Below are 27,462 nucleotides of genomic sequence, written 5' to 3' on the forward strand. Positions count from 1 at the left end.
ATGCTGGGCAGCAAGATTGTTTGGACCATATGGTGACCTCTGACTTCAAACTGTGTCCTCCATTAAAGATCAGTACTACATCCTTTCAGTGTGGTATCAAGTGACAGTGTAGGCCTGGGAGAGACATGAGTTAAAATCCCTGCTCAGCTCATGGGTGACCTTAGCTCACAGTGTGACCTTGAGACTTTCAACACAATCTACCTCACAGGGTTGTTGTGACAATAAAATGGAGGAAGTAGAAACCATTAGGAGAAGGGAGAGGTACAAATGTAATAGAGGATAGATCTCTGTGAAATATTGCCCCATTCCAAAGTATTCATCTATGCGGCATATTTTCAGTATCTGAAATCTCAATGCTTTGTTTCCTATACGTTAAAGGAAATTACTTGGTATAGTGCCTTGCAATATCTCTTTTGAGAAGGTAATTCAATTTGGTTTGGATGTAAGACTGGTCACATGGTTCGAGAAAGCATTAGGAGAGTGGAGACAAAGGGTAATGCTATATTGCATTGCGCGATGACAGGAAGGTGTCCAGAAGGGATCTACGGGGATAAGCACCAGGGCTGGCTTTATTTATTAGCAATCTGGACAAGCAGGTAAACAGCACGGTAATTACATTTGCAGATGATGCTAAACTGGGAGGTGTTACTAACATCAGTGAGGACAAAGGATTAGCGTGAAAGGATCTAGAAAGGTTAGAAACTAAGATAGACCCAGGCGGGAGAAATTGTAGCAATGTACAACTTGGGGGAACATGATCGTGATCTTGGAACAAAAGTATTCCTTGAGTAGAGAGACTCACAAATCAGGAATAAAAGAAAAGAGAAGGCCAGTGTGTCCTTGATGTAAGAATGAACATCAGAAAAGAAGGTAATTTGCAGTAACGCTGCAAAAAATTAGGCCGTGAAGACTTTTAACATGCACTGAAGCCCAAAGAAAAGTCAGATAATTTCTGCTCGGGACTCTAGTTGAAAATGGTGGTTTGCTACTGCCTTCCTGCCTTGTCCTGAGATAGAACAATACACATTCCATTCCTCTCTGCTTTACCCTCTGCCAGGAGACAATATTCACCACTTTGTTCAGCCCCATTCCCTTTTGGCATTCCCAGAGAATGAAGGTCTTCAAGGAGAATGGAAGAATGGCAAAAAAACTGAAGTGGACAGAGCATATAAACAGATACTTGACAATGTTCATCACACTCTGATGCAAGATTTTGGAGCGCTCAACATCATCCAAAGAATGAAGTAAAGGCCTCATAATTAAGTCCTCTGTGCTCTACTTATTAAAGGGAAAAATATCTTTAATTACAAAGAGAATATTTTGCAAGGATTTTAATAACCATGGACGATGGAACCGTTTAAGTAAACTCTCAGGAAAAATGAGATCTGCCCAGTTGCCACAGAAACTCTCCTTAAGGACCAACCCTTTGTAAGATACCAATTGAAAGAATCCTCCTAGTTAAAATATTTGATGGTCGAGGATGATCCTATTCACAGAACTATGCCGAGATGTAGACCTGGTGTAACACAATAGCTAAGAGGAATTGAGAAAAGCCTAGTGAGCTCAAATGCTTCAACATTGCTTTGTGTCAGTTTGGTATTATGTAGATTTTGTTCTTAGGCAAGCTGCTATTTTTTAACCCCCCACCATGACCCCACTTTTGGCCAGTATTTAGAGACAATAGTACGGCCTTATTTTACAGGGATGTTACAAGGTTCACTACAAGTTCACAAGTAAAACACTTTGAATGCTGAAAGTACTACATCTATTATTACTATTATTATTGTTTTGGTTGATTTCACAGCTGTCAATTATTTAGTTGGTTGTTGGCCTTTCATTACAATTGAGTCTCACCCAGGGGCCTAGGAAGTTGTAATATATTGGCGGAGTAGTATTTCTGCCGGATCCCAGCAGGGTTGCCTTCTGAATCTGATAGATGTTAAATTTGTCAATTTGAAGATGTCTCAAGTGCTACCATGGTGTTTTCGGAATGGCGCCCAGGGTGCCGATTACCACTGGGACGACCTCAGCTGGTTTGTGTTAATATTATTATTATTATTACTATTCAGGGATTTGTTCCCTAGTTTTTGCCTGAGCTTCTTCTTTGATCTCAAGCAAATTATTGCTTTCTTGGGAACCTGTTTTCTCCCAGGAGTGTGCAGCCCATGCAATGTGTGACTCACCAAGCGGAACACTGCCCACCAGCTATGCCCACCAGGGGTCCAATAAACTTCCTTCCCCCACCTCTTTTTCTTTTTTTCCCTTGCTACCTGCCTAGGGTTGCAAAAACAGGGATTGTCAAGTATCCTTCAGATTGCAATGCATAGCGAGTGGGCTGCATCCAGCTTCGTGGGGATCACAAGTTGCCAGGCCCTTGGGCAGACAAACCTGACAAAAGAGTCCAGATATTATAATGTAAATGGGGGAAATATATTCAAGAGACTGTGATGGAGCATGTATATCCACAAGCATGTATATCCACAAAAAACGCTATATTTCTCTTTTCAGTATAAAACTTTTTTTTCACTCTCAAAGGAGGCAAACGAAGAACACTTTTGTAAACAGAATTGCTAGGTTGGTTGACTAAAGCTATATTTCTTTTAAAACGCTCCCTTTTCCTGAAAGGCATTGATCCCTGGAAGAGAATGGAAGCTCCCCGATTTCACAATAACTCAGCTCTGTAAAACAGATGGCAGCGCTCTGCTCCACAGAACCTTAACTGTGAAATACTATTACTGATCAAGCAGCCCAGACTTCCATTGGCTATTCAGCCACTAGCTATTGCTAACACAAATCCAGCAAGATCATAAACCAAAGGAGCAACTCCCCTTTTCGAATCCACTAGGACTGACTGAAGCTTAAATCTTTTTTGAAGCTGGCTTTCTCCTGAAGAAGAAATCAGAAACCCACCGACCCCCGATATTATTTTAGGTCAAAACAGAAAAGAATATAAATTGTGTATTGTCAAAGGCTTTCAAGGCCGGAATCACTGGAGTGCTGTGGAGTTTCCACAGATGCAGGCGAAACATTAGGAAAAAATGTTACTGGAACATGGCCATACAGCCCAGAAACCCCACAACACCCCAATATAAATTATGCTTTATTATTGTATCTTGTATGGTAACCTGGGAACCTAACGGTAAGAAGATTCAAAAGCGCCTTGAATAAATTAGAAACTCATGTAGATGGGCAAAGATGCATTCAGAAGCTTGGTTTTTTACAGTCTATGATATCCACAGTTATTCTCCTTCACACAAGAAGGAGACCAAAGTCTAGGGTCAGATACATTGTGTGGGTTCCATATAAAGAGGGAAACTGGGATGGCTGAAGCATAGATCAGAATGAAGGCCAGCTCTGACAAACCATCCAGATAATTTTCTATTAGAGCCACCGCCAGTCAACCAACAATACTGGGCTAGAAGGACCATGATCTTATTCACTAAAAGGTAAGCTTCATAGAGTGTAATCAGACAAGGACAGCTAATTGTTCAAAAATACAAACCGTAGATCCCCTAAGACCAAAAGGAAGCAACAAGCGGGCACCCAAATCCTGCCAGTGAGGGGAGTGGGTGGCTTTTAAAGTGACTGTGGGCAGATTAAAGGATTTGTTTCACTTTGAAATGAATTGCTGCATCTTTGGTAAGACAGAGACATAGACTTAGCCATCCTGTTGGCAATTGCCAAACTATGCCAAGGGTCAGTTTAAACAATCAGCCAAATCATTTTTCCCTGGTCTGTATCATCTCAGGATGAAGCTAGAAGGACTGTGTATTTGAATGCTCACACTGGAAGGGGAACAACCCTCCTTCCTGCGGATAGACAAATAGCATGCTAGAGAAAATTAGGGCAAATCATTTCTCCATCATACTAGTTTTCTTTGTACGAGGAAGGAGGAGGAGGAAATGTCCAACATTTAACCATGGAACTTTCTCACTGCTGCACTGAAGTAGTACCATACAGGACAAGGTTTACCTCATGATTCTGGTAATTAAGGAAAGGGGCCCTAATCCTGTCCAAAACAGGCACATTTAAAACTAATGGTATGTCTATTTACGATCCACATACCAGAATAATTACATTTGAGCTGGCAGATCCCCATTAAGTGAAACAGACTTAAGAACCAACTGCTTCTAAGTTCACTCATTTCGTAGTCCAGGCAGTTTATAAACATCAGCTGACTTTGAAGGCCTTGAGTCTTGCACGAGCTCAAGAAATGATTAGAAAGGTAAGAGATGTAAACAAAACTAAATGCCAACACAAACCTAAAAATATCAACACTGGAGATCTGTTCTCCCTAGTTAAGAGGGAAATCATCAAATATTGTGCCCCCTTCCTTTCTGTAACCTCTTCCACCAAAAGTTCTCATGGCATTTTCTAAACATTTATGAAAAGACAATAAGGCTATAGTGTTTGCTATATGCCCCAGTGAGTCATACTGGCTTGGCCATGAAGTGGAATGTACCCTTCATGTGATCCTCAATTTTCTAAGGACCATGATTTCTCCCAAGGGATGGCTGCCACTTCTAAAAAGTATGTATGGATATTTTAAACCCTGTCAAAATGGTCATATTTTGTTTTTTCTCTATATGAAGTAATGAGACTTGGGGAAAGCAACAGATTCCAGGGGGGCAGCAGTGGTAATTGTGTGTCAGAAAAAGGAGTGATGTGGCATTTTAAAGACAAACAGATCTGTAAAGCTTTTGTGAGATAGAACCCAGATGCATAAAGTGAACTCACAGACAGCAAATATACAGTGATGAAAAAGAGAAATCGTTGACAGTGGGTTAAAATGTCACCAACGTTTGCATTTAATTGGCTTTTAACTAACTAATTGTATGTGTGTGTGTTTGTATGTGTATTTCTGCATACTGAGAAACCATTTAATGTATGTAAATAGGAAAATAGATTCTGGCCTATACCAATCTGTTCATCTTTAAGCTACCACAAGATACTTTTTGTTTGGGTATCAAAAAATCCTGCGACCCACCTTCGCCCTAGCTTGTACAACTTTGGGATTTAAATGTTTCTCTTACAGAGTAATGTGCAGTCATATGGTTTCTGTGGTCTTCTCCAACTGATTTCAGTAATGAAATAGTCGTTAGCAGGCTACAGCACAGCAGTGGAGGAGAGTAGGTTCTTTTCACTCGTGGTGCTTCAGGCCAACCCAGTTCTTGTGCCAAGGTGCTGACAACCTTAAGAGAGGCAACAACTACTGTGGATTTGTATGCCCCAGATTGTGCATTTTGGGCTGGAGAAGATCTTACAGCAAGTAATGTAAACAATATCCAAGGAGCTATGAAAATGGCAGAGCCCGTGCCCCTCAAGTGCCATCTACAGGGCAGGCAATGGGCTGACAATTGGGTCCAATCCTAACCAAAAAAGGTACTTGAGAAGTGCCTTTCAGGGGTGCTTAACCCATATAAATGAGCTCAGCTGCAGTCCTAAATGTACTTACTACAGACTGAATCCCATTCAATGTAGTGGGATTTACTTCTGCATATACATGCTTAGGATTGCAATTGCTGTCTTAATTGATGTTCTCTACCACATTTGTCACTTTGGAATACAACAGAAATGACAGAGAAGGACACTTGGCACAGGAACAAGATGAAATAAAAGTCCCCCCCCATTAAAAAAATACTGTCATTCTTCTGACCCTTGCATACTAACCCCACCCAAAAGAAATGCAACTCACATGAAAGACACAAACACTTTCTAAATGGTGCCAGAAAGGAGAAAACATACAGCAGCAAAGGCCAAATCAAGCTCTACCAGAATTTGTGGTGCCTAAAAATCCCATTTCAAGCCATTTCTTTCCTTTGCATATGAAATATTTCTTAAAATCAGATTACTATATAACATGTAATATACACACAATTATATTTTAAAAGAAAAAAATAAAGATATTTACTACAAGGATTTGATTGTCAGCAAACACAATATCTTTACTGCATTAGCATTTGCTCACAGTGCAAATGGTACAACAAGACATCAGTTCAAAACTTCTGATTTTCCCCCTTTAAAATGCTCTATGCATTATCATATTTGCATTACAACGTGACAAATGAGCAAATGAAATGTGTGTGAAAATTATCACTTTCTTTTTCACAATATCAAGCATTTTAACCTTAGTATAAGGTACTATAAATCCAAGAAATAGAAACATCCACAAAATATATTACATCTGGTTTGTCTTTTTTTCTAAGTACTCAACTTTATACAAAAGTCTTTCAAAAAATATCATTCCCTTAGATTTTTTTTGTAGTTAAACCTGATTTTTGTTTCTTTCAGTTCACATAAATTAGACTGCATTTTTTCTCTCTGAGATTTTTTTTTGTTTTAGTTTCTTTAAACATGCAGACATCAAACCTGGATAAAACACAACCTTTTGGCAACAAAGTTTTTTTTAATAATCATCATTGTTTTGCTTAAATATCTGAGCAGTTTTATTAAAAACAAAAACAAAAAATCAAAAGGAAAGAAAAAACAAAGCAAGACATGCAAGTAACATGCACGTACCTGGAGGAGAAAAGGAAAGGGGCAAATTGCTTTCTCTTCCCTTAATTTTAAGTGACCCCCCCAATAAAACAAACAAAAAAAATCACATTATAAAAAGTACTCAGTAAAACACTGTTTTCTGCATTTCTGGAAAGAATTGCTCTTGTGCTAAAAAATAAACCACCCCAAATTGATGCCCGATAGCCCTCTTTCCCAAAATTACATTCCCAGGGTGAGCTAGAAGGACCTGGAAACCGCAAACCCACCTTCCATTCACTTTTTGTTAAAAAATGGCATTTTCAATACTTAAATAGTTCATTTGAATTTGACACACACTCACACACACACACACACACACACACACACAGTGCTTTGAAAAGAACAGGGAGGGGGCCAGGGGTGCATAAAGTGACCCTTGGAAACAGACAACAACCCTGTAAACTGGACAGCCTCTTCCATCCCCCAACAGTATCCCAGCCTCAGGAGGAAAAATGTGTCTAGGAAGCAAAAGTACATTCAAGTCAGATGGAAGGAGGCAGCCCGATCCCCGCAGCCCCCCTTTCCCAGCCAGGCTCAGCCCAGTCGATAACCCCCCTTCCCCCAGCTGCCCCAAGGGAGAGAAACCTTGGAGGTGGGTTTGGGGTGACCCCACCAAGAGCCGCGGGCTTAGAGGAGGTGATGCTGCTCCCCTCCCCCAACTCCTCCTTTGGAGGAAATAACGTCTAGGAATGTCTGTACCCCCCTTTCCCGGTTCTTTCCCTTCCACTCAATCCCCGCCCGAAACAGACAGACAACAATTAAAGCTGTGGTGTTCTCCCCTCCCCCCACCCCTTATTTTGTCCCCGCTGCCTCCGGGATCCAAAGTGACTGGCAGGACAGTGCTCGTGAAAGACCCACGGGAGGCCCTGGAGAGAGGGAGGGCCGGCGGGCAGAAGGGGGGGGGGTCTGGGCAGGGGCAACCTGAACTCAACTAGGGGTGGTGGCAGAGATGGTCTGTGCTGGTGGGGATTGGAGCCGGGGGGCAGGGAGAGGCCAAAGGCGGACCCTGGAGAAAGAAAGAGGAAACCCTACCGGAGGTGGTCCAAAACCACGTCCAGCCCATGCCCAGCCAGGGGTCTTTTTTTTTTGCTGCGAGCAAGGAGGAGGGGGGAGCGAGTGGAGGTCGGGGGGGGGGGCAAGAGAGCAGCAAGAGCAGCAGCAGCAGCAAGAGCAGCAGCAAAGGCGGAGGGGTGCGGAAGGAGGGGGGATTCCTGTCAGGCGCCCGCCTGGGGTGGTGGAAGGCCACTCTGTTTCTTGCAAGGGGGGAGGGAGGGGAGACAGGTCCTGAGTGCAGGTTCTCTCTGCGGTCCACTTCGGGAGGGGGCGGGCGAGGCCGAGGCCGAGGCCCTCCCGGGAGCAGCCCCCAGGCCCAGCAGCCAGGCGCGCACGGGCGCTTTGGTGGTGGCCCCCCGCGGGAGGCGGCGCTCTTCAGCGTGGCCAGCCCGGGCCCCCCGCCGCCCAGCCCCACGGATCCAGACGATCGGGCGGGGCGGGCCAGTCCGGGCGCCGGGGGCGGCGGGGGGCGCGGGCCGAGCGTCAGGCGCAGGTGGTGACCGCGGGGACGAGCGCGCCGGGCGGCGAGGGGTTGGCGCTGCTGGCGGGGTTGGGGTTGGCGCTGGGGTTGGGGTTGGCCTTGTCGGCCTTCTTCTCCTTCTGCTTGAGGTGGATCTTGGCGTGGCGCTTGCGCTCGTCGGAGCGGGCGAACTTGCGGCCGCAGAACTCGCAGGCGAAGGGCTTCTCGCCGGTGTGGGTGCGGATGTGGGTGGTGAGGTGGTCGCTGCGGCTGAAGCTGCGCATGCAGATGCGGCACTGGAAGGGCTTGTGGCCCGTGTGGATGCGCAGGTGCCGCGTCAGCTCGTCGGAGCGCGAGAAGCGCCGGTCGCAGCCCTCGGCCGGGCAGGCGTGCGGCCGCTCGTGCAGCGGCGTCTTGCTGGGCCGGTTCGGGTACTTGCGCGGCCGGATGGGCTTGAGCGCCAGGGGCGGCGGCGGCTGCTGCGGGTGGGGGAGGCCGCCGAAGCCCGGGTGGTGCAGCTGCTTGTCCTTGAAGGCCTTGATGGTCTCCAGCGGGGTGATGGGCGGCGGGTTGACCCGCAGCGGGTCCAGGCCCTGGAAGGGCTTGTGCTCGGGCATCCCGCCCAGCTCGCCGGGGTGGTGGTACAGGTTGTAGTCCGGGATCATGGGGAAGAGGTTGCCGTCGAGGCCGCCCGCCGGCTTGCCCCCGCCGCCGCCGGCCTGGTAGTCCTGGGGCGAGTAGGGCAGGGCGGCGCCGGCCTGCGGGTCGTGGAAGGAGGGCTCACCGGGGTAGAGGTCGCCGCAGGAGGAGTAGGGCGGCAGCGCCGGGTAGAGGCCGTCGGGCTCGCCCTGCCCCTGCACCTGGCCCAGGCTGCCGGCGGAGGGCTGCTGCGTGCTGCCGGCGAGCGCCCCGGAGGAGGGCGGCGGCGGCGGCGGGGGCACCCCCAGGATGCCGGCGCTCATCAGGCTGATGATGTTGTCCTGGCACCAGTTGGACGGCGAGTCGAAGGCGAACTTGCCCAGGTAGGTCACGGTCTTGTTGCCCCCGCCGGGCGCCGGCTGGAAGGAGCCAGAGTACGACGACAGGTCTTGGCTGGGCTTGTCGTTGGCTAAGCCAATATCCATCACATTATCTGAGGGGGGGTGGGAGGAGAGAAACAGCGCGTGAGCAGCCGAACAACCCACCGAGGGTCCGCGGGTGGGGGGAAGAACAGGGGGGGCCGGGTGTGTGTGCGTGCCTGGAGAGCACCACTGGATTCCCGTCCCGGAGCAACCAACGGGGAGACGCCACCCGCGTTGACTCTCCGGCGTCTCGGAGGCGCTCCGGCACATGCAGGCGCGCAGCAGGAGCCCTGGGAACGGGTGCAGAAAGCCACGAGTGGGGCTGGACCTCGCGGGTGGGTCGGCGGGTAAAAGTGTCCCCAGGGGAAGGGGCACACAGGCTCCCTCCCCCCCGCCTCTGCGCAGGCAACGGGAACCGAAGCCCAGCTGGCCGGGCGGCCTGGTCCTAGAAGCGAACAGGTCCAGGCATGGCGCACCGACTAGGAACGCAGAGCCGTCGACTGTCTCCCAACCAAGCCGCTCTCGACACCCAAACCCCCCACACGACAGGCCCCCGCCTCGGACACAGCAGGGGCCAAACTCTTCCACTACCACCAGCAGCAGCAGCAGCAGCAGCGCCCCCCAGCCCGCTCCCAGCCTCGGCGCGCTCGGCACACCGGAGCAGGGAGAGGGCAGAGGCGCGCGGCTCCAGGGGCCCCGGCGCAGCCCCCCGCCGAGGGTTCCTGCGGCCCGGAGCCGCCCCGCCGAGTGTTGCGGCCGGGAAAGCGAGGGAGGGGGCGGGGAGGAGGGAGCGGGTACCTGAGAGGTCAGGTAGGCTGGGGCTGCCCAGCGCGGCCGGGGCTGCTCCTCTCTGGCCGGCCGCGCGTCTTCCCACCCCACCGCCGCCGGGGGCTTCCAGCAGAGCTTTACAAACTTGCCGCGATTTCCGCGTCGAGCCCAGTTATGAAAAATAGAAGCGGGGGGAGGGAGGGAGGGAGGGGGGATTTTTATAGCGAGCTCGGTCGGGAAAAGGGAGCGGCAGCGGAGACGGAGCAAGCCCGCAGCCAGCGCGCACCAAAGGCGGGGAGGAGAAAGTGACAGCCGGGAGGGTGCGCTGGGGGGTGGGGCGAGGCAGAGCAGTGCCGGTTCTGGGCTCCGACTGCCAGGCCAGGGGTCCCGGCGCCCCTCCCCCCTTGCCAAGCCTTCCAGAAGGAACCCGGGCAACCTTTGCGCGAGCCAAGGCCTCCCGGTCCGGAGACCGGGAGACGCTTCACCTCCCCCTGCGGGAACCCTCCCCCTTTCCGCCTCTCCCACTGGCCCAGGGCAACCCCCCTCTCCTCCACCCGCCTCGGCTAGTCAGGAGACGCCAAAGCCCAGCGAGGGGGTGCCTGGCTGGGGAGGCAGCGATGGCCGCCCGTGCCACGCAGAAGCCGACACGGCACATGGAGGAGCCCCCCAGCCACGCGCGCGTCCGCGGGCGGGTGGGTGGGGGGAGGCAGAGGGAGAAAGCAAGTCCGGCTGCGGGCCTTTCAAACACCCGGCCTGGCAAGGACTGTCCCGGGGCTCCTCCTGCCCACCCCGCTGCCTGCAGCTTTGCTGGAGCCCAGCCTACCTTCGCCCCGTTGCCCGTCGTGCACTCTCCTGCGGAGCCTGGCCGAGGCGAGAGGGAGGGAGGGAGGGAGGGAGGGACGGGAGGGGGCCGCCGCGTAGTAGGCTCCGGTCCGGCCGCCTGCCTCTTTTCCCGGGAGAGCTGCCCCTGCCGCCCGCCCGCCCGCCCGCCCGCGCCCCTGCCGGCTCACCTGCTGCCATCTGGCTATTGTAGTGCGGCATGGCCGCCTCGCCGTTGCCAGAGAAGAGGTTGAGGGCGCTGGGGATCTCCTCCGGGTACAGGTTGTCAGGCAACTGGTTCATCAAAGTGTTCATGGTCCCCGGCAGCTTCTCCAAGAGTTTGCCTGTCATAGCACTGGCCCGAGAGGAGGAGCGGGAGCGGGACGACGAAGACAAGGAGGGCGGCGTGAGGCTGCCGCTGCCGCCGCGGGTTCAAAGCGGCTCCAAGCTGCCTTCCCGACGAGGCGGCATCCGAATGGCAAATCCGTGCGAGGCAGATCATGCGAGAGAAAGTGGCGGCGGCGGAGGGGGGGGGGCGGGTGGGGGTGGGAGGGGGAAAGGGGGGAGGGAGGCGGCGTGCGAACGCGAGGGGGCCGCGCGATCCTCGGTGGATCCCTGAAGGTGTTTCCTGGAGGGAAGCGGCGGGGGCACCGATTTGCCTTGCAGATGTTGCCGGTGGAAGCGGGTGGGAGTATTTAAATCCCTCCCTGCCCCCCCTTCTCCCTCCCCAACAGCGTCAGGCCGATCTTCTTTCCTTCTTTCCTTCCTTTCCTTCCCTGCTCGCTCCTCTCGCCCGTTAAGCAGGTTCACTCACTGCAGCCCAAATGCTCAGCCAGGGAAATCCACCAGCCTATTTATGTGAGCGACGGGAAAGCTCCGTGACGTAGCTGCCCATATATGGACAGACAAAGCCGAGCCGCTGCCGACACGTCACAATGGAAGCTCTTCACAATGGAACGTTCAGAAAGCAAGAGGAAGCCAGCAGTCAGAGCGCCGCCGGCCCGGCCCGCACGCTCGCCCGCCGCAGCCGGAGAAGCCGCTCACCGGGGACTGTGGGACGGCCCTGCTTGCCCTGCCGCGGCACGTCCCCCTCCCCCCCCCCGACACCTGGCGGCGCAGCTGCAGCCTCGGGTCCGGGCCTAGCTTGCCAAGGATGCTCCGGCGAGGGCACCGGTTGGAGGGCACCCATCCCACCCCGCCGGGGTTTCTCTGGCATGGCTCACTTCGCTCTCGGCTGGGGGGAAACCGCCCCCCTTCAGCAGACGGACCAACACGCTTCACTTTGAAGAGCGCCCGCGCGGATTACTGAGCGTGCGTTCGAACGCTCGTGCAACTCTCCCCGCCCCCCCCCCCCGCTTAAAAAAAGGCACGTCAAAGGACCCGATCCTCCTCAGGCTCTACTGCCGGTGCCAGACCCAGGGCAGCCCTACTGCCGTCAGAAGACAAGAGGGGCATCAACGAGAACAGGTCGAAAGAGGGAGGCGGAGGAGCGCGTGTGTGTTACCCTTTAAGCAACAACACCGCTTTCCAGAGCAACCAACTGCCTTATCCGAGCCTCAGCGAACGTGATTTAACTTGCAAGTCGGGAAGAGTCTGGTGTTGCACACGAAAGCCCGATGAGAGCAAACATTAACATAACCTGACTTAGTGGTCATAGCCCTGGGAAAGAAGAGACTCCCCCCCCCCGCCCCGATTTGGAGGAGGGGGAAGGTGGATGGTCCCCATCACTTTTAGAGTCAGCATAAGTGCGGAAGAAACCTAAAGCCGTGATTATTGCGCATTATTAATGCCTAGGATCACTCCACATTTTTCCTCCGAGTTCACCGTGACCACGGTCTAATTCTCTTTAAAACTTCACCCACATGACAAGCCGGCCAGGTCGGCCAGGCTGAGTGGCGCTGAACGGAGTCTCAGGTCTGGCGTGAGTGTCCCAGCTGAACTGGGATTCGAACTCACGCCTGGGCCCCTGCTCCGGTCTCTAGCCTGCCAACCCCAGTCAGGATTAGTGCCGAACCAAAGCCCGAGCGCCTCCCCCACTCCCAAATAGTCCCAAGTAGGCCTCCACTTCCCAAGGGGATCGGGGCCAAATGATGCTGAAACGTGGAAGGAACGCCTGTCGCCTTCCTTCCTGGCCTTGAGTTAAGACACCAAACGGTTCGCGCGCTGAGATAAGCGAGGAGGAAACAGCCCAGCTGCTGTAGCCGGTGGGTGGCTTTGGTGGGACTTCGCGGCGTCCCAGTGAAGATCAGCCAGGCAGGGATCGACCAGCGACCGCCCACCCCCGCCCGCGTATCGTCTGAGGAGCAGCACTTACCCCCAGCACCGGACTCCTCCTCCCCCCCTTCCCCCGGTCTGCAGTCTCCTCCCGAAATCAGGCACAGCAATATTTTGAATAATGTAAAGCAGGTGACCCTGGTTGGCCGTCTGTGCTCCCGAACCCTCCCCCTCCCCCCCACTTTAAAGTTTGGCACTTCTGAGGCGTCAGTCATTAGGCGGTTTCGTGCTAAGTGTGCCAACTGATGCTATCTGGAAACAAAACCCTCCGAGTGGTGTAGCAAATGTATGGAAAAATTATATGTTGCAATAGCGCCGCTTACCCAATTCCTGCCCGGCCAGCTTTGCAATGGGAGCGAAATGCACGCTGGAGGAAACCTGCATTGGGCAAGGGAGGGGGGAGGGAGGGGAGCCAGGCAGAGGCTCCAGCTGAGCGCCCCACCCCCACCCCCCAGGTGTGCGGGGAGGGAGGAGGGAGGCTGCCAACAGGAGCTGCAGCCAACGCCGAATCCCGGGGGTAGGAGAAAGCAGCCACCCCGACACGACAGAGGGTGGACTTAGGGTGGCAAAAGGTGACTGTCACTTGGGAAGGGGTGGGTGAAGGGATAGGCCTCCAATGGACGGATTCCAGGCATGTTTACTCGGAAGTAAGCCCCATGATGGAAGTGACCGTGCACAGAATCGTAGGCTAAGATGGCAATAGGATGGACGCTTCTTTGAAAGGGCCTGCTGAAGTCAGCGGCTCTGGTCAGGGCTGGGCCGCGTTTGGGAGGGGCGCGGGTGGGCGACAGCCGGATTGTCTCTGGAAGGTCAGAAAGCTGAAAGGAAACAGAAGATCCAGAGGCCCCCCTGCCAGCCTCACAAGACCGATGCCCCAAAGCCTCAGCTTTCGTGGTGCAGTGAAATTGTCCATCATCTGGACATGGGTATTGGGCATTTTGCCCCCCCCCCCCGCTGCCTCTCCCCCACCCCCCACTGCGCTGCCCGGTTAGCAGGCCAGCCTGTTCCTCCTTAGGGGATGGCTCTTCCCCTAGGACGGGGAAACCCTTGAATCCCCGTGTGGTGTTTCAAGCCTCCAAAGATTCCTTGAACCCCTTGGTTATTCTGTGGTCCTCAAAAACACACACACACGAAATGCCCTTAACAGTTAAAGGACTGTGTGTGTGTTTAATCTTAAATATATCCATCCCCAAAAGATAAACCTCTGAGCCGGGCTATAAGTATTGATCGCCACTCTTTAGCAAAACCTGAAAGATCATCCATGGATTTTCTTTTTTGACAAGGGGGCGGCCAGGGTGGGCAGATGAAAGGAGATCAAATCCAGTCTGCGCTCCCCCTGGAAAGTTAAATGACTAAACTGAGGCCATCGTAATTGGGTCACATCATGAGAAGAGTCATTGGAAAAGACAATAACGCTAAGAAAAGTAGAAAACAGCAGGAAAACAGGAAGGCTCGACATAAGATGGATCTACTCTACATAACGGAGGCCGCAGCTCTCAGTTTGCAAGACCTGAGCAAGGTTATCATGAGAGGACAGTTTGGAGGTCATTAATTCATAGGGTCTCCATAAAACAGAATGGCACCATATGACTTGACAGCACTTAACATATACACACAGGACAAGACAGAGGCAGTGTGACATTTTCCGGGCGAGTGTAACAGGGCAGAGATTCTTTTCGCCCCCGGATTAATTTGGCCCAGCCATTTCTGACTCGTCGGTTTGCTGCCATTTTAATCCTGCCTTCCTCCAAACAGCTGGGGGCCGGCAAGTGGGGTTCTCCCCTTCATCCTCTGTATTCTCCCAACAACCCTATGAGGTAGGCGAGGCTCAGAGACAACAACTGTTTTTTCAAGGACCTACGTGGCTCTCCATGGGCCTCAACTGCAGAGGCCCCCTGGCTTTGCAACTGGAAGGGACGAGAAGACCCAGAAACGAACGAAAATAGAGAGTGGGGTGGGTGGGGGGTTGGAGGATGGGGAGCCCCCTCTGGCGCTGCCGCCCCTTCCTCGGGGTTTAGACCTGGAAGGATCGACGGCTGTTCTCCTCTAGGGGCTCACACCCAGCCAGCCACCCATTCGGTGGTGGGCCTTGGGAAGCAGCGGGAGGATGGAGGGGCAGCCCCGCGACCACAGGCCAGGCTCCCGTGCACTCTCGGCAGGCTTCGGGTCCACGCCGCTGCGCCGGTGGCTCTTCCAGCGGGAGGAGCAGGAGCCGGTCGCCAGCTGGAGTAGCAGTCGGAGACGGGGGTGGCAAGGGGAGCAGAGGCGCCCCCCATGCCCATCCCCATGGGTCTTGACTGCTCTCCGGAAAAAGCCTGCTGGAAAGCTCGTTGCACCTTCGGAGGAAGAAGAGGAGGCGGCGGCGGCGCCCGCGGGGGGGGGGGGGTGAGCCCCACACGGGGGGAGCCCCGCACAGCCAGCGCCCCGCTGCGGCCCCGGGCTTGCCTGGGCCGGCAGCCGAGGGGAAGCGCCATACAAGGCCAGGATCCGGCCCCGCCCCGGACTCCTTATTTGGCGGCCGGTTCCGGCTCCCGGGTGGCCTCTCTCGGCTTCCCCTCCCCGCCCGCCCCCGATTTGCTGCAAGGGGAAAGCGAGACGGAGCGGAACCGGCGGCCTTTAAAGGCGCCGCCCGCCCCGGGGAGGGGACAGCGCCCGGCCGAGCGGCCGGGAGGGAGGGAGGGAGAGAGCGACGCGCAGCCAGCCCCGGCGGGCCCGCAGGGCCTCCTTGGCACGGCCAGGCTGGGCGAAGGCGTGGGCAACACCCCCGGGGGGAAGTGCTCCCGCATGCCGCCCTGCAGCCAGGATTTTGTCGCAAGGCAGGCAGCCAGTCTGGCCTGCAAAGGTGGGGTGGGGGAGGAGGAAGCCACGTCCGGGCCGCCGCCGCCCCCTTTCTCGGGCACTTGCGACGCCCCCCTTCCCCTCGCCCGCTCTGGGGCACGTTGCAAGCACTCGTAAGGACGCCCGGGCAAGCCAGGCAGCCGCCAAGGACGGGAGGAAAGCCCCGGGGGGAGGGGAAGCAAGCAACCCCGGGGTGTCTGTCTTCCCCTGCTTCGGACGGTGTCCGTTATTCGTTAAGACATGGGTCTTAGTGGTCATTTGGCCTGGCTGGTTGATGGGTTTTTATGTCAGGATGAAACGTGCCTGCCTTTGCTTGACATTAAATATATCTTACAATGACTCCAGTGATTGTGCGTAAACAATAAAACCGATAACTTCGCTATTTTTTTGCTTGATTGCAACACTGCAAGAAAAATGCTTTTCCTTCCGCCCGAATAAAGAAGCTAGAAGTGGAATTTTCAGTTCACTTCCTGCCTCTGAAAACTCTGCAGAAATCTGGAAATGCCGTCCCAGCTTTTCCAGAGTGGAGAAGGGATCTGTGTGCTTTCCGGCTGAAGGCAGAATGCCACCAGCTAGCTGGTCTTCTGGAAGTGGGCACCAGCCTTCCTGTTGTGGGCAAACCTCAGAGGGTTTGGCTGTTGGATCGCAGTTGTTCAGTCAGTAGGCGTTTGAGATCTTGGTTAAAATAAACCTCCCTGCAAAGTGAAGCAAGGTGGGATTTGGGCCATTTTCACGCCACATAAGGGCTGTTATACTTCCCTTCCTCCTTTTTAGGTTGGAGATGGTGGCACCCCATGACATTTTAGTTTCTCAATGCAGGACATGCAAATGACGCCCCACTCCTCACATTTTAACATGGGGTTTGTTGATTATGGTTGCAATACTGGTTTGAATCAGATTTAGGATATAAGATTGTGTTCCATTTTGGGAGCAAACTCCACTGAGCGCCCAAATTCTATCATTTTCAGGCTTTTAAAAATTGCTTTAAAAGCCCCCAAATTAGAGTGCAAAATGACAACAAAGTGAGCAAACTAAAGAAGCTGATAAAAAATTTTTTTTTGGGGGGGGGGGAGCCATAATCCATATCAGTTTAATTGAATTCAAACAGCAAGGAGTTAAAAATGGCAAATGTAACTCAGTTGTTAGATTTGCAGAAGAAAGGGGCCTTTGGTCTGGTGCTGGGATGATTTAACCTTTTTGGTAGTAGTAGAAGAGTTTTGATTTATACTTCTCCTTTCCCTCCTGTAAGGAGACTCAAAGGGGCTCACAGACTCCTTTCCTGCCCTTTCCTTACAACAGACACCTTGTGGAGGCAGGAGGGGCTCCAAAGAACTGTGACTAGCCCAAGGTCACCCAGCAGGAATGTGTAGGTCTGCAGAAACAAATCTAGTTCACCAAATAAGAGTTCACCATTCATGTGGAGGATTGGGGAATCAAACCCTGTTCTCCAGATTACAGTCCAACTGCTCTGAGCCACTACACCACTCTGACTGTTGCCAGTCTTCTTAGGGAGGCATCGTTCCAGAATTGGGGCACCACCACTGCAAATGCCCTTCTGCAGGGCAGCTCTTTCCAATCATCCTTTCCCTGTAAACCATCCCTGGCTTTGCCTACTTCAGACAGCCTTTTGACACTAGCTGCCATCTTATGAGCAGATCAAGAGCCAGTTTTATTCCTCAGCAACTGCACCCCTTGTAGCAGACGAGGTAGGAGCAGCTGGAAGGGACTTTCCTAGGAGTGCCTGGAATCTGGATGCAGATGTTTCTAGAACTGAGGAAGAACAGATGGGAGAGAAAAGGCAAGAGGCCAGATAACACTACGGAGTGACAAGGAAAGGCTCTGACTCTTCCTGCTTGCTGGGGACGGCCCCTTCCTTTTGTCTCTGTTCTTGATAAATAATTGCCCACAGCTTGTCCCCATTCTTGCCTTTTTGATCATGCCTTTTATTAGAATTTTGTTGAACACCTGAACACATTAAGTTGCCTTATCCTTAATCAGGCTATTGATACATCAGGTTTAGTATGGACCACTCAGACTGGCGGCAGCTTTCCAGGGTCTCAGGGAGGTTTTCCACACCACCTGACTACATCACCCGATCCTTTTAACCTGGCAATGCCAGGAACTTAGCTTGGGACCTTCTGCATGCCAAGCAGATGCCCTACCACTGAGCCACGATGTGGATGTGGGTAGTTGGAATCACATCTGCTGTAGAAAACTCCATTTATAAAGGTGGGGCTGAATCCTGTCTCTAGAACCCATGAATGTCTGGTGAGTTCATATGCCAGGCGGCGCATTTCGCATGTTGGCGAAGCTCTTTTTGAACAGCTGATGACTGTAGGACTGTTGGGTCTTTCCCGGGATTTCTCTAACCCATAGAAGCAGTTGCCTTCTTGACTTTTTCATTATAATACAGGATTGTAGTGTAAGGAGCACAGCCTTTGGCAGAGGTGTACTGGAGGAAAATGGCACCTGGGACAACACCTGCTCAGGGCGCCCCCATACCCCTTGTTCCCCATTTACCTTAGTCAGTGAAGGAGGAAGGCGGGGGATCCCAGGCAGCCTGGCGGGGACGGGCCAAGGGGCGCCCGGTGGGCCCACAGGGGCTCCGGGTCTGGCTTCGGGCCGGGAACCTGCTGTGGGCCTGCTGGATGCCCCCATGTGATCTAATGGGTGGCACCCAGGACAATTGACCCCCCATGTCCCTCTGGCAGATACACCACTGGCTTTGGGAAATGTCTGCTAGGGAAGGCAGGCAAGTAATCTTGACTCTGAGAATGGGCAGGGGAAGGGACAGGGACAAGCATGCTGCTATTTTCAGCTGTGAAATACTGGAGGGTGCAAAAGCCAACCAAAGGCAAGAGATCCCTGTTAAAAATGGGAGGGGAGAAAGAGAATCCCATGGGTCTAGTTGGGAGGTGTGGATATGTGGCTAAAGTAGTATACATCTTGGGAGAGGGGAATGTGAAAATAATCTTTTTGAAAAGCACAAAGGACAAAAGACAAAGAAGGGGCAGCTGGCTGACAGCAATGATGGTTCTATTGGTTTGGTGGCAGTGGCAAATTGGAGGGTACCATTTCCCTCTTTTATTTTGCAGCAAGGAAACCACGAGGGCGAACCTGTAGGAGGCAATCTTGTATTTTTTATCACCACGCAAATACACTCATTTTAGGGGTCCCCAACTTTTTTATCCTATGGGTTCCTTAGGAATTCTGACACACGATGACAGCTACAATCATAAAATAGATGCGGCAGAATGGGCCCCATCAGGGAGTGTAGCTGTATATAACTCTGGTACTAACTGTGGTGACATGAGTGGCAGGAGATGTCTTGACACTTATGGTGTTGGAAAGTGGTCCAAGCATCTTTGTGGTTAGAAAGAAGCAGAAGAGATGCTCTATGACAGACACAGAATATCCTTTCCAGCTGGGAGGGATGACACGCTGGTTAACACCTCTTGATCAGAGGGCACAGGTTTGGTGGTGACCCCCAACGGTTGGCAATAAGATAAGCTAAAGACCCTACAGTACACGTGGAGTCAGTGGGGTCTGAAATAAGGGAACTGTTCCTTTGCTTGGGGTCCTTCTTGGTTCGAGCTCTTGAAGGACTCAACCGTCCCAACGTGAAGGACTCAACTGTCCCAGGGATTTCCTATGAGGAAAAATAAATCTGTTTTGGTGCACAGCTCCAACCCAGATCCTTCAATCCAAGTGGCAAACAAGCTTTCAATCCAGCAGACACTCCCTCTCCGAGGCAGGCGCTACTTGGGAACAGGGCTGTCAAAGGAAGGTTAATCTTCCCCACCCCACACCCCAGCCTTGGGGGACTATGATTACACGCAAGCGAGGCGAGATCTGCGGATCAGGCCTGTTCCTCGGGCTTGAAAGGCCCAGGTGCCACCCCTTCCCCACGGGCTAACCCCAAACTGCAGAACAATAACAATAATAATAATAAAAAAGTTGCTCCAGACTTTATAGCGGAGGGACGGTGTGTTTGCTTTCTTCTGCTGGCAAGCCCAGGTGAGAATTTCAGTCATAATTATGGAGCAGGAGCAAGCAGGCACTGGCCCAAGCTGTCCTCACCCTCCGAGATGGTGAAAGGCAGGTTCCAGCCCTGCATCCGTTTGAGTGCCAGGGAGCCCAGCCCCAGCCTTGGCATCCTGCCACGAGGTACCAGCCGATATGAATGTAGAGCAATCTGCCTGGGGAGAAGATGAATGTGCGGTGGGTGGAGGGGCGAAAGTGCAGGCAGTGTGTGAATACATTGCTAGTTACACCCCTTTGCCTCAGACATCTCCTGCCACCAAGTTCAGGCAAAGAAAGGGAGGGAGGGGGGGACATTTCTCACCAATAATCCAAACAGATGGTTTAAACGACACGAGCACACATTTTAATTAGAGGCTGATCTGTTTGATTGATAAAGTCCTTGCTTCTCAGGATGGCTGTTCTGTTCAGGGTGCAAGGAAAAGGAGCTAACGTTTTATACTGAGAGAAAAATAGAGAGCAAGAGAGGAAAAAATTTTTTTGGGGGGGGGGGAGAGCAGTCTCAAACTCCTGAGCTGTTCCCAGGCAGAACCCAGCTTATCTGGCTGTCAGCTGTTCCCGTGCTCTGAGGCAATTTTACACTGTAAGAACATCCTGGGGCTGAGGGATAGGGAGGAATGTTGGGGGAGGGGAGGGGGAAATGCTGATAAAAAGTGGTTTGATAGCTTTGTTTCAATCTTGCATTTAAGTCTTTCCCATGGCTTAAAAAAAAACATGCACACATCTACGGACAACCTCAGGTTCAAAATGACAAGGTCTTCAGTTTAAAACAGCCTGTGACTATCTCTTCAGAATCTGAGCCCTGTCGTTGGGAATTGGAAGGGCTGCCCTTGTAGACTGTTCAGAGCTTAATCACAAAGGCAGCTGCTCCTCTCCTACGGGTGATAGAAGGAAAGCGGCTCATATTGTTATCCAAGGGATTCTGGGCCTGGCTTCCTTCCGCTTCTCTGGGGACCCTTCAGGCTTTTGCTATTGATTTGCAAAATCTTAAATACTTTGAACTGTACACACTTAACATGGCATCCAATTATTATTTTGGTGATCAACAGAGAATGAATATTCTTTGGACTATACCATCTCAGGCTCATATTTGTACAGGGCCCAAGCATGGGAACGAATGGACTAGCCCAGGCACCAAACCTATTACTATTTCAGAAATAAAAGAGAAGGTGTTCTTTCATGACTCCTACGATTTGATTCATAGTATAAAATCAAGGGCAGGGAATGAGGACTGCGTTACAAATTTATGCTAGAGAAATTAGAATCATAGAATTATAGAGTTGGATAGGGCCACACAGGCCATCTAGTTCAACCCCCTGACAAGTTCAACTTCTCAGGAGACACAGACTTCCCTCTGTGATGCACCTCTGAAGATGCCAGCCACAGATGCAGGTGAAATGTTAGGAACAAGATCCACCAGACCACGGCCACACAGCCCGGAAAACTCACCAGAACCAGTTGAAACCGGCTGTGAAAGCCTTCAACAATACCCCTGGCAAGTGCTTGTCTAGGCCTCCAGCTGCGGCTTGAAGACGACCAGAGAGGAAGCTCACCCCCCTCTCTGGGCAGCAGATTCCACTGCTGAACTACTCTTACTGAAAACTTTTTCCCTAACGTCCCTTTCTGCCCATAATTTATACCCATTATTACAAGTTCCACCCTCTTCTGCCAAGAGGAACAGCTCTCTGCTCAGCTTAGCCCTCCCCGTTTTATTTATTTATATCCTCTTTTCTCCCCAATGAGAGAAAAAGCAGCTTATCCTTAACAACAACCCTTTCAGGCAAAGAGAAAGTGATGGTCTCACGGCCACCCCAGAGAGTTTTTATGTCAGAATTGGAATTTGAACCTACATCTTGCAGATCCTAGTAGTCCAACACTTAGCCACCATGCCATACTTTTTGTATAGGAGGGTGTATATGTGTATTTAATTAGTGTGCCACTAGTATAGCTGTCTTTTTCTTCTGAAGCTTTGTCAAAGCATGAACCTAAGCATTTTTCACTGATTTGTGAAAATCATTGCTATATTCTGTTTTGTTAACAAGTGAATGTTGATGACTGGTCTGGGTCATCTTATAGGGATATGATGGGCTTATTGCTTGATACTTTATGCATGTTACAGTTTACACTTATTCTTTTAAATATAATTTGCTCACAGCTCTGAGAAGACGGTCATTAAAAATGAAATAAAAATAGAACTTTGAGAACATGATCCCACTATCTGCTCTGGAGACAGCGAAACTGAATGTTTAAAGCACTGATTTACTGTGGTGTAGTGGCTACAGCAGGGGTGTCCAACTCTGGACACCTCTGGGCAATGGTGTCAAACTAAGTTCTAGGAGGCTTAGGTTCGAATCTGTACTCTGCCATGGAAGCTCACTGGCTGGTTTTAGACCTGTCATTCTTCTTCTTCTTGCCTAATCTACCTCTGCAAGGTGGTTGTGAGGGTAAAGCAGAGGAGAGTATGCTGCAATAACCTCCCTGGAAGAAGGGAGGGATAAAAATGTACAAAATAAGTATTATCTGGGATTAGGAGAGACTTGTGATGATGATGATGATGATAATGATAGTAATAATAATAATTATTATTATTATCATTATAGCAGTGCCATTGCTATTCTTTTACACAGTCAGTTGCACATTTTTCATACTAGGATGATTTTAAGATCCTTTGGTGACAGGGGTAAGATTCAACATTAAAACTGCTTGGTTCCACCTAAACCACACATTTTGAATATTAGCAGGCATGCTTCTCACAGCTGTGTGGACTTTTGGTATCACCTGACATGTACTCCCCCCCCCCCCCAATTTGCATCTTGTGACAACTTTGGGGCTTGCTGCCCCGTAACTCTAACTCAAGTGAACATGGTCAGGAAGGTGATTCACAGTCAGTTGATAGTCCTCTGGTGCTGAAAAAATTGTATAGGTGGTTTTCAAAGGGGAACTATTGTTTAATTGGATGAAAGAGCATCCCTCAAATGTAGCATGCAGAGATGGGACTATTATCAGAAGTCATTCAAAGTGCCGAGTATATCATCATCATATGTGAAGAAGCCATTGATTTGGGTACCTGAACATCTGCCCGGCACCCTGATCAAGATAGCCCCAGGCTATCCTGAGTTCACCAGATCTCAGAAGCTAAGCAGGGTTGGCCCCAGCAAGAGTTTAGATGGGAGAACTCCAAGGAATTCCAGGGTCATGACCCAGAGGCAGGCAATGGCAAACCACCTCTGAACATCTCTTGCCTTGAAAACATCATGAGGTTGCCATAAATCAGCTGTGACTTGACAGCAAAAAAACAAAGCAAAATAAAAATCTTGCGCTGCAGAACTTCAGCTGGTTTTAACAATCATTCCCTTGGTGCATGAAACTATAAACATGCAATTAAAATCTGGAATTCACTGCCAGTGGCCTGCGATGGCCACCAGCACAGATTATTTTAAAAGGGAGTTAGGTAGGTTAACGGAGGAGAGTTCTGTCAATGGCTACGTACCTCGATGACTAAAAATCATCTTTACACCCAGAAGCAGTAAACTTGGTTTCTACAATCTGTTTGCTGCCCCTTCAGGGCAACTGATTGGCTGGGGTGTGAAACAGGATGCTGGGCCAGATGGACCACTGGTCTGATCCTGTTGGGTTCTTCTTCTGGTTTTGTGAGGGGTGGAAGGGATAACTAAAGTGAGACATGGCAGCAGTTTCTGGGGTCTTGGAAGAAAAGCCATAAGAGTTAAACAAATACAAAACAGGTATAGGTTTGTACTAGGATGTACTTGAAAGGATTAAATTCAGAATGTAGAAGTTGATCCCCCCCCCCTTTCTTGGGGAACTTGCATTGGAATAATCTTATGGACGGTATGATGTGATCAATAGCTTATGGGTATAGATATCTCGACAGCCTAACTGGTGCTTCCAGATACCATGAATCCATAATCCCATCAGCCCCTGCTGGCAGGGACTGATGGGATTTGTAGTCCATGAACATCTGGAGAGCCGCAGGTTGCAGACCCCTGCTCTAATGGGAAGAGACAGCAGTGAAAGGATAGTGCTTATGCGAGCCTTATGACGCCTTTGAAGAATCAGTTAGATTCAAAGGCTACAGGCAACTCTGTCTGGACACTATCGCTAGGCTGGGGAAACTGCACATTTTGGACTACCCAAGCCAAAACCTGACCTCTGGCAAACCTAAGCACGACGTGCCAACTTGAATTCTTGACAAAACTCCTTTGTTGGGTCTACATTTTGCTCTGATTCACTAAAGTCACGTACCTAAGTCACAGGCCTCATTCACAGGATGCCAAGGCAGCTGACTGTGTGCCATAAATGTAGGTGGCTGCTATTGGTACTTAATCTCTACACAAATTCTCTTTCCCAAGCTGTCTGGAGGATGGAGCAGAATTTGATTCTTGTAAGTCGCTGGAAAACACCATCTGGGCCAAAGCTAAATACCCAGCCAGAAGCACTTATTTGTGGACTGGCCCAACTGTTTGGAAGCAGCGAGGCTTCGTCAGCAGACTGGAATTAATCCAAGGAGGTGGCTAGAGCACTGTCACCATTAAAGGGCTGACCAAGTAATGGCAGAATCTGTTTTCAACCAAAAATAATGCTGGGAGTTGCCCAGAGCCAGTTGATAATGGCAGAATGGCCAGAGGTTTTGGGGTGTTCTTGCCAACATGGACTATCTTAGGGTTGCCAACTTCTCGGTGCAGGTTTCCCTCTTTTACAACTAGTCTCCAGACTACAGAGATAAATTCCTCTGGAGAAAATGGTTGCTTTAGACGGTGGACTCTACGGCATTGTACCATACTGGGATTCATCCCCTCCCCCAACCCCTTCCTCTCCAGGTTCCAACCCCCAAATCTCCTGGTATTTCTCAATCAAGAGCTGACAACCCTAATCCTATTGGTTGTGGTGGATTTTCTGGGTTGTGTGGCCATGGTCTGGTAGATCTAGTTCCTAACGTTTTGCCTGCATCTTTTACAAAAGGCCTCTGTTGTTGCAGCTGCTTCTTATCTATCCCTGCTGGATGTTTCTCAAAGAATGTGCAACCAGAATGTGCATTCTGGACTACTGATACCCCTTTATCTCACTCAGGGGCATACTACCCAGGAGGACATATGGAGTCAAATGTCCCTGGGCTGCAACCATTTAGTCTACATTGGGGGGGGCACAGAAAATCACCCCCACACCCCTCTTCCTCCCCCCCCAAGTCCATACACTGACTTCAAGACCTGGTGCAAATAAACATTGTTTGGTCATGGTGGGGCGGGTGTGTGCGCGGAAAACTCAGATTTTGCACTGGGCTACATGTTCCCTAGATATGCCTCTGATCTCACTGCACTTTAGGGCAGATGCATTGTGTGGGAACACCACCTTTGCCTGATACATTAGGTATTGGTCAACCGGGATAGGGTTGGAGTCACTGAACCAGCGGCGTGTGCCAGTCTAGTGTACTCCACATTCCTCTGAGTCATTTGTTGGCATAGCAGAGTGTGGCAACCCTAAGTCAAGATGCATGGAAGCTCAGAAAACTTCTTAATGAATAAGGAAAGTCTATCCAGCCGTGTCCAGGCAAAGGATCAGAGGTGTGCCAAACTATAATCAACCACCAACTATTAGAATTTCTACTGCTGTGGACTGTTGGGAAGACTCACCCATTATGTAGCAGACTATTTTTCAAGTAACAATGTCTGTAAATTAGCAGTTGGACAGGGGACAACAGCAATAATGACGTTGAATGGTCAGCCTCACCTTTTCCAGTGTGCCTCATCCAGGTGAAATTGCCTTGTGTCAAACCATCGGTTCTCCTTGCTTAATATGGTTTGCTAGGATGGGAAGCTGAGGTCCAAAGACAGAGGTCTTTCCCAGCCCTGCTTCCCAAGATTTTTTTAGTAGGATATGCTGAGGGGCTGAACACAGGATTTTCTGCATGTTAAACATATGCTCTATCACAAAGCTATGGTGACTCCATAAAATAATTGTTGTGCCCGTTTTGCACAACCTGACTACTTGGGCTTGGGATGCAAGAAGTAATTTAAAAAACCAATTCGGTTTAGACCTGCAGATTCAATGATCCTATATTCATTTACACCAGGTCAGGACCTGGCCCATCTTATATTCAATTGTTGGGATTTAAGGATTTCTCTCAGAACTGTATGTAGTTCATGAGCAATGCTCTTTCTGTCTGTATTGGCTGCCTCCTTAGAATGTTACAATCTTGGGAAGTGAAATGTAACTGGATTGTAAGGACCACATGAGATGGTTTACTGTCTATTTTTTCTTCATTTGTATCCCGTCTTTCTCATTGGAACTCAAGGCAGGCTGCCAATAGACACAAGTGCAGTCAGATGTAGTTGGATGATATTTTGTATTTCCTCGTTAGTTCTGAAAGAATCATATGGTGTTCAATATATAAACCTGGTGATGTACTTATTGCTAGAGTTGCCAACTTCCCCCACCCCCGTAGCGCTTCTTCCAGCTGTGTGACAGGTAGAATTTCAGCATATGACTCTTCCTCCATTATTGCAGCTGCATCCTTGGAAAACCTTTAAAGGCAGAAATTGTGATTGTCCCACAGCTGTCAAAGGCACAGGAGCCCTGCCAGGAAAAAAAATCTGGCAACCTATTAATTGGGGCTGTACGAAGGAGACTGCCAGCAAATGTATAAGTAAGGCTGATGATGATCTTGAAAAGGGGTGTTTTCATCAGGTGAATGGAGCTTGAAGCAGTTTTGCTGGCAAACAGAGGGGCCACCAGCTACCAATAACTACGAATGCCAACCTCCAGGTAGGGCCTGGGGATCCCCCAGAATTACAGCTCATGTACAGACTACAGTGATCAGTTCCCCTGGGGAAAATTAATGCTTTGGAGGGTGGCTTCTGTGGCAATGCACCCCACTGAGGTCCCTGCCCCCCTGTCCCCCCCATGCTCCCCTCCCAGGTCTCCAGTGGAGGAGATTCCCAACCTGGATCTGGCAACCCCTGTTTAACCAACAGTTTTCCTGTGGTACAAACAAGCTCATTCATTCATTCATTCATTCATTCATTCATTCATTCATTCATTCATTCATTCATTCATTCATTCATTCATTTAATAGAAGTATCAGGTCACAAAGGAAAAAAACACCAGCCTGTTGTTGAAAATATTATTTGATCGGGCATACCAGTGATGTAAGTCATGGGAAACACCTATCAAGCCCACCTAAGCCACAGTTTTTGGAATTGTTCTTTCAACTGGTTGACTCATAGGAATGTAGATGAGTTGGAAACAGCAGGGAAAACATCCTCGTACAGATAGTGACAAGCAGACTGGAAAACAGTACTGCTAATCTGAGTAATCTGAGCTATCAGAAGTTGGGAAAATACAAAGACAATCTGTATATTTTGAAACTGGTACAGAAGAGGACTTCAGGGTTTTTGCTTGTAAAGTCTTGATGACAACAGGGCATCCCTTGTTTCTGTGTGACCTCATGAAAACAATTTATGTATTTTCCAGCTTTGTTACCTGTGAATGTGTCCTCTTAAATATCAGGGATGCTGATCTCATGTTTCAAAGCAGGAAAACACATACAAAATGGTAAATATACATATTGAAGGGATTGTTTGCAGTGTGCTTTCC

General features: G+C 50.5%; 1 protein-coding gene across 2 annotated transcripts; it reads right to left on the minus strand.

The window, feature by feature from the left end:
- Positions 1-5,919: 5,919 nt before the first annotated feature.
- Positions 5,920-11,507, minus strand: EGR3 (early growth response 3). Of its 2 annotated transcripts, none has more exons than XM_048513534.1 (2): positions 10,890-11,507; positions 5,920-9,182 (listed from the first exon to the last, which is right to left on the minus strand). In XM_048513534.1, exons 1-2 carry the CDS (start codon positions 11,047-11,049, stop codon positions 8,074-8,076), a joined length of 1,269 nt encoding a protein of 422 aa, XP_048369491.1. In that variant the 5' UTR covers positions 11,050-11,507; the 3' UTR covers positions 5,920-8,073. The 2 variants fall into 2 exon arrangements, with proteins under 2 accessions (XP_048369491.1, XP_048369492.1); XM_048513535.1 differs by lacking the exon at positions 10,890-11,507 and adding an exon at positions 9,910-9,987.
- Positions 11,508-27,462: the final 15,955 nt, after the last annotated feature.

This window comes from Sphaerodactylus townsendi, linkage group LG12 (genome assembly GCF_021028975.2).
Source record: "Sphaerodactylus townsendi isolate TG3544 linkage group LG12, MPM_Stown_v2.3, whole genome shotgun sequence".
In the NCBI taxonomy this organism is placed as follows: domain Eukaryota; kingdom Metazoa; phylum Chordata; class Lepidosauria; order Squamata; family Sphaerodactylidae; genus Sphaerodactylus; species Sphaerodactylus townsendi.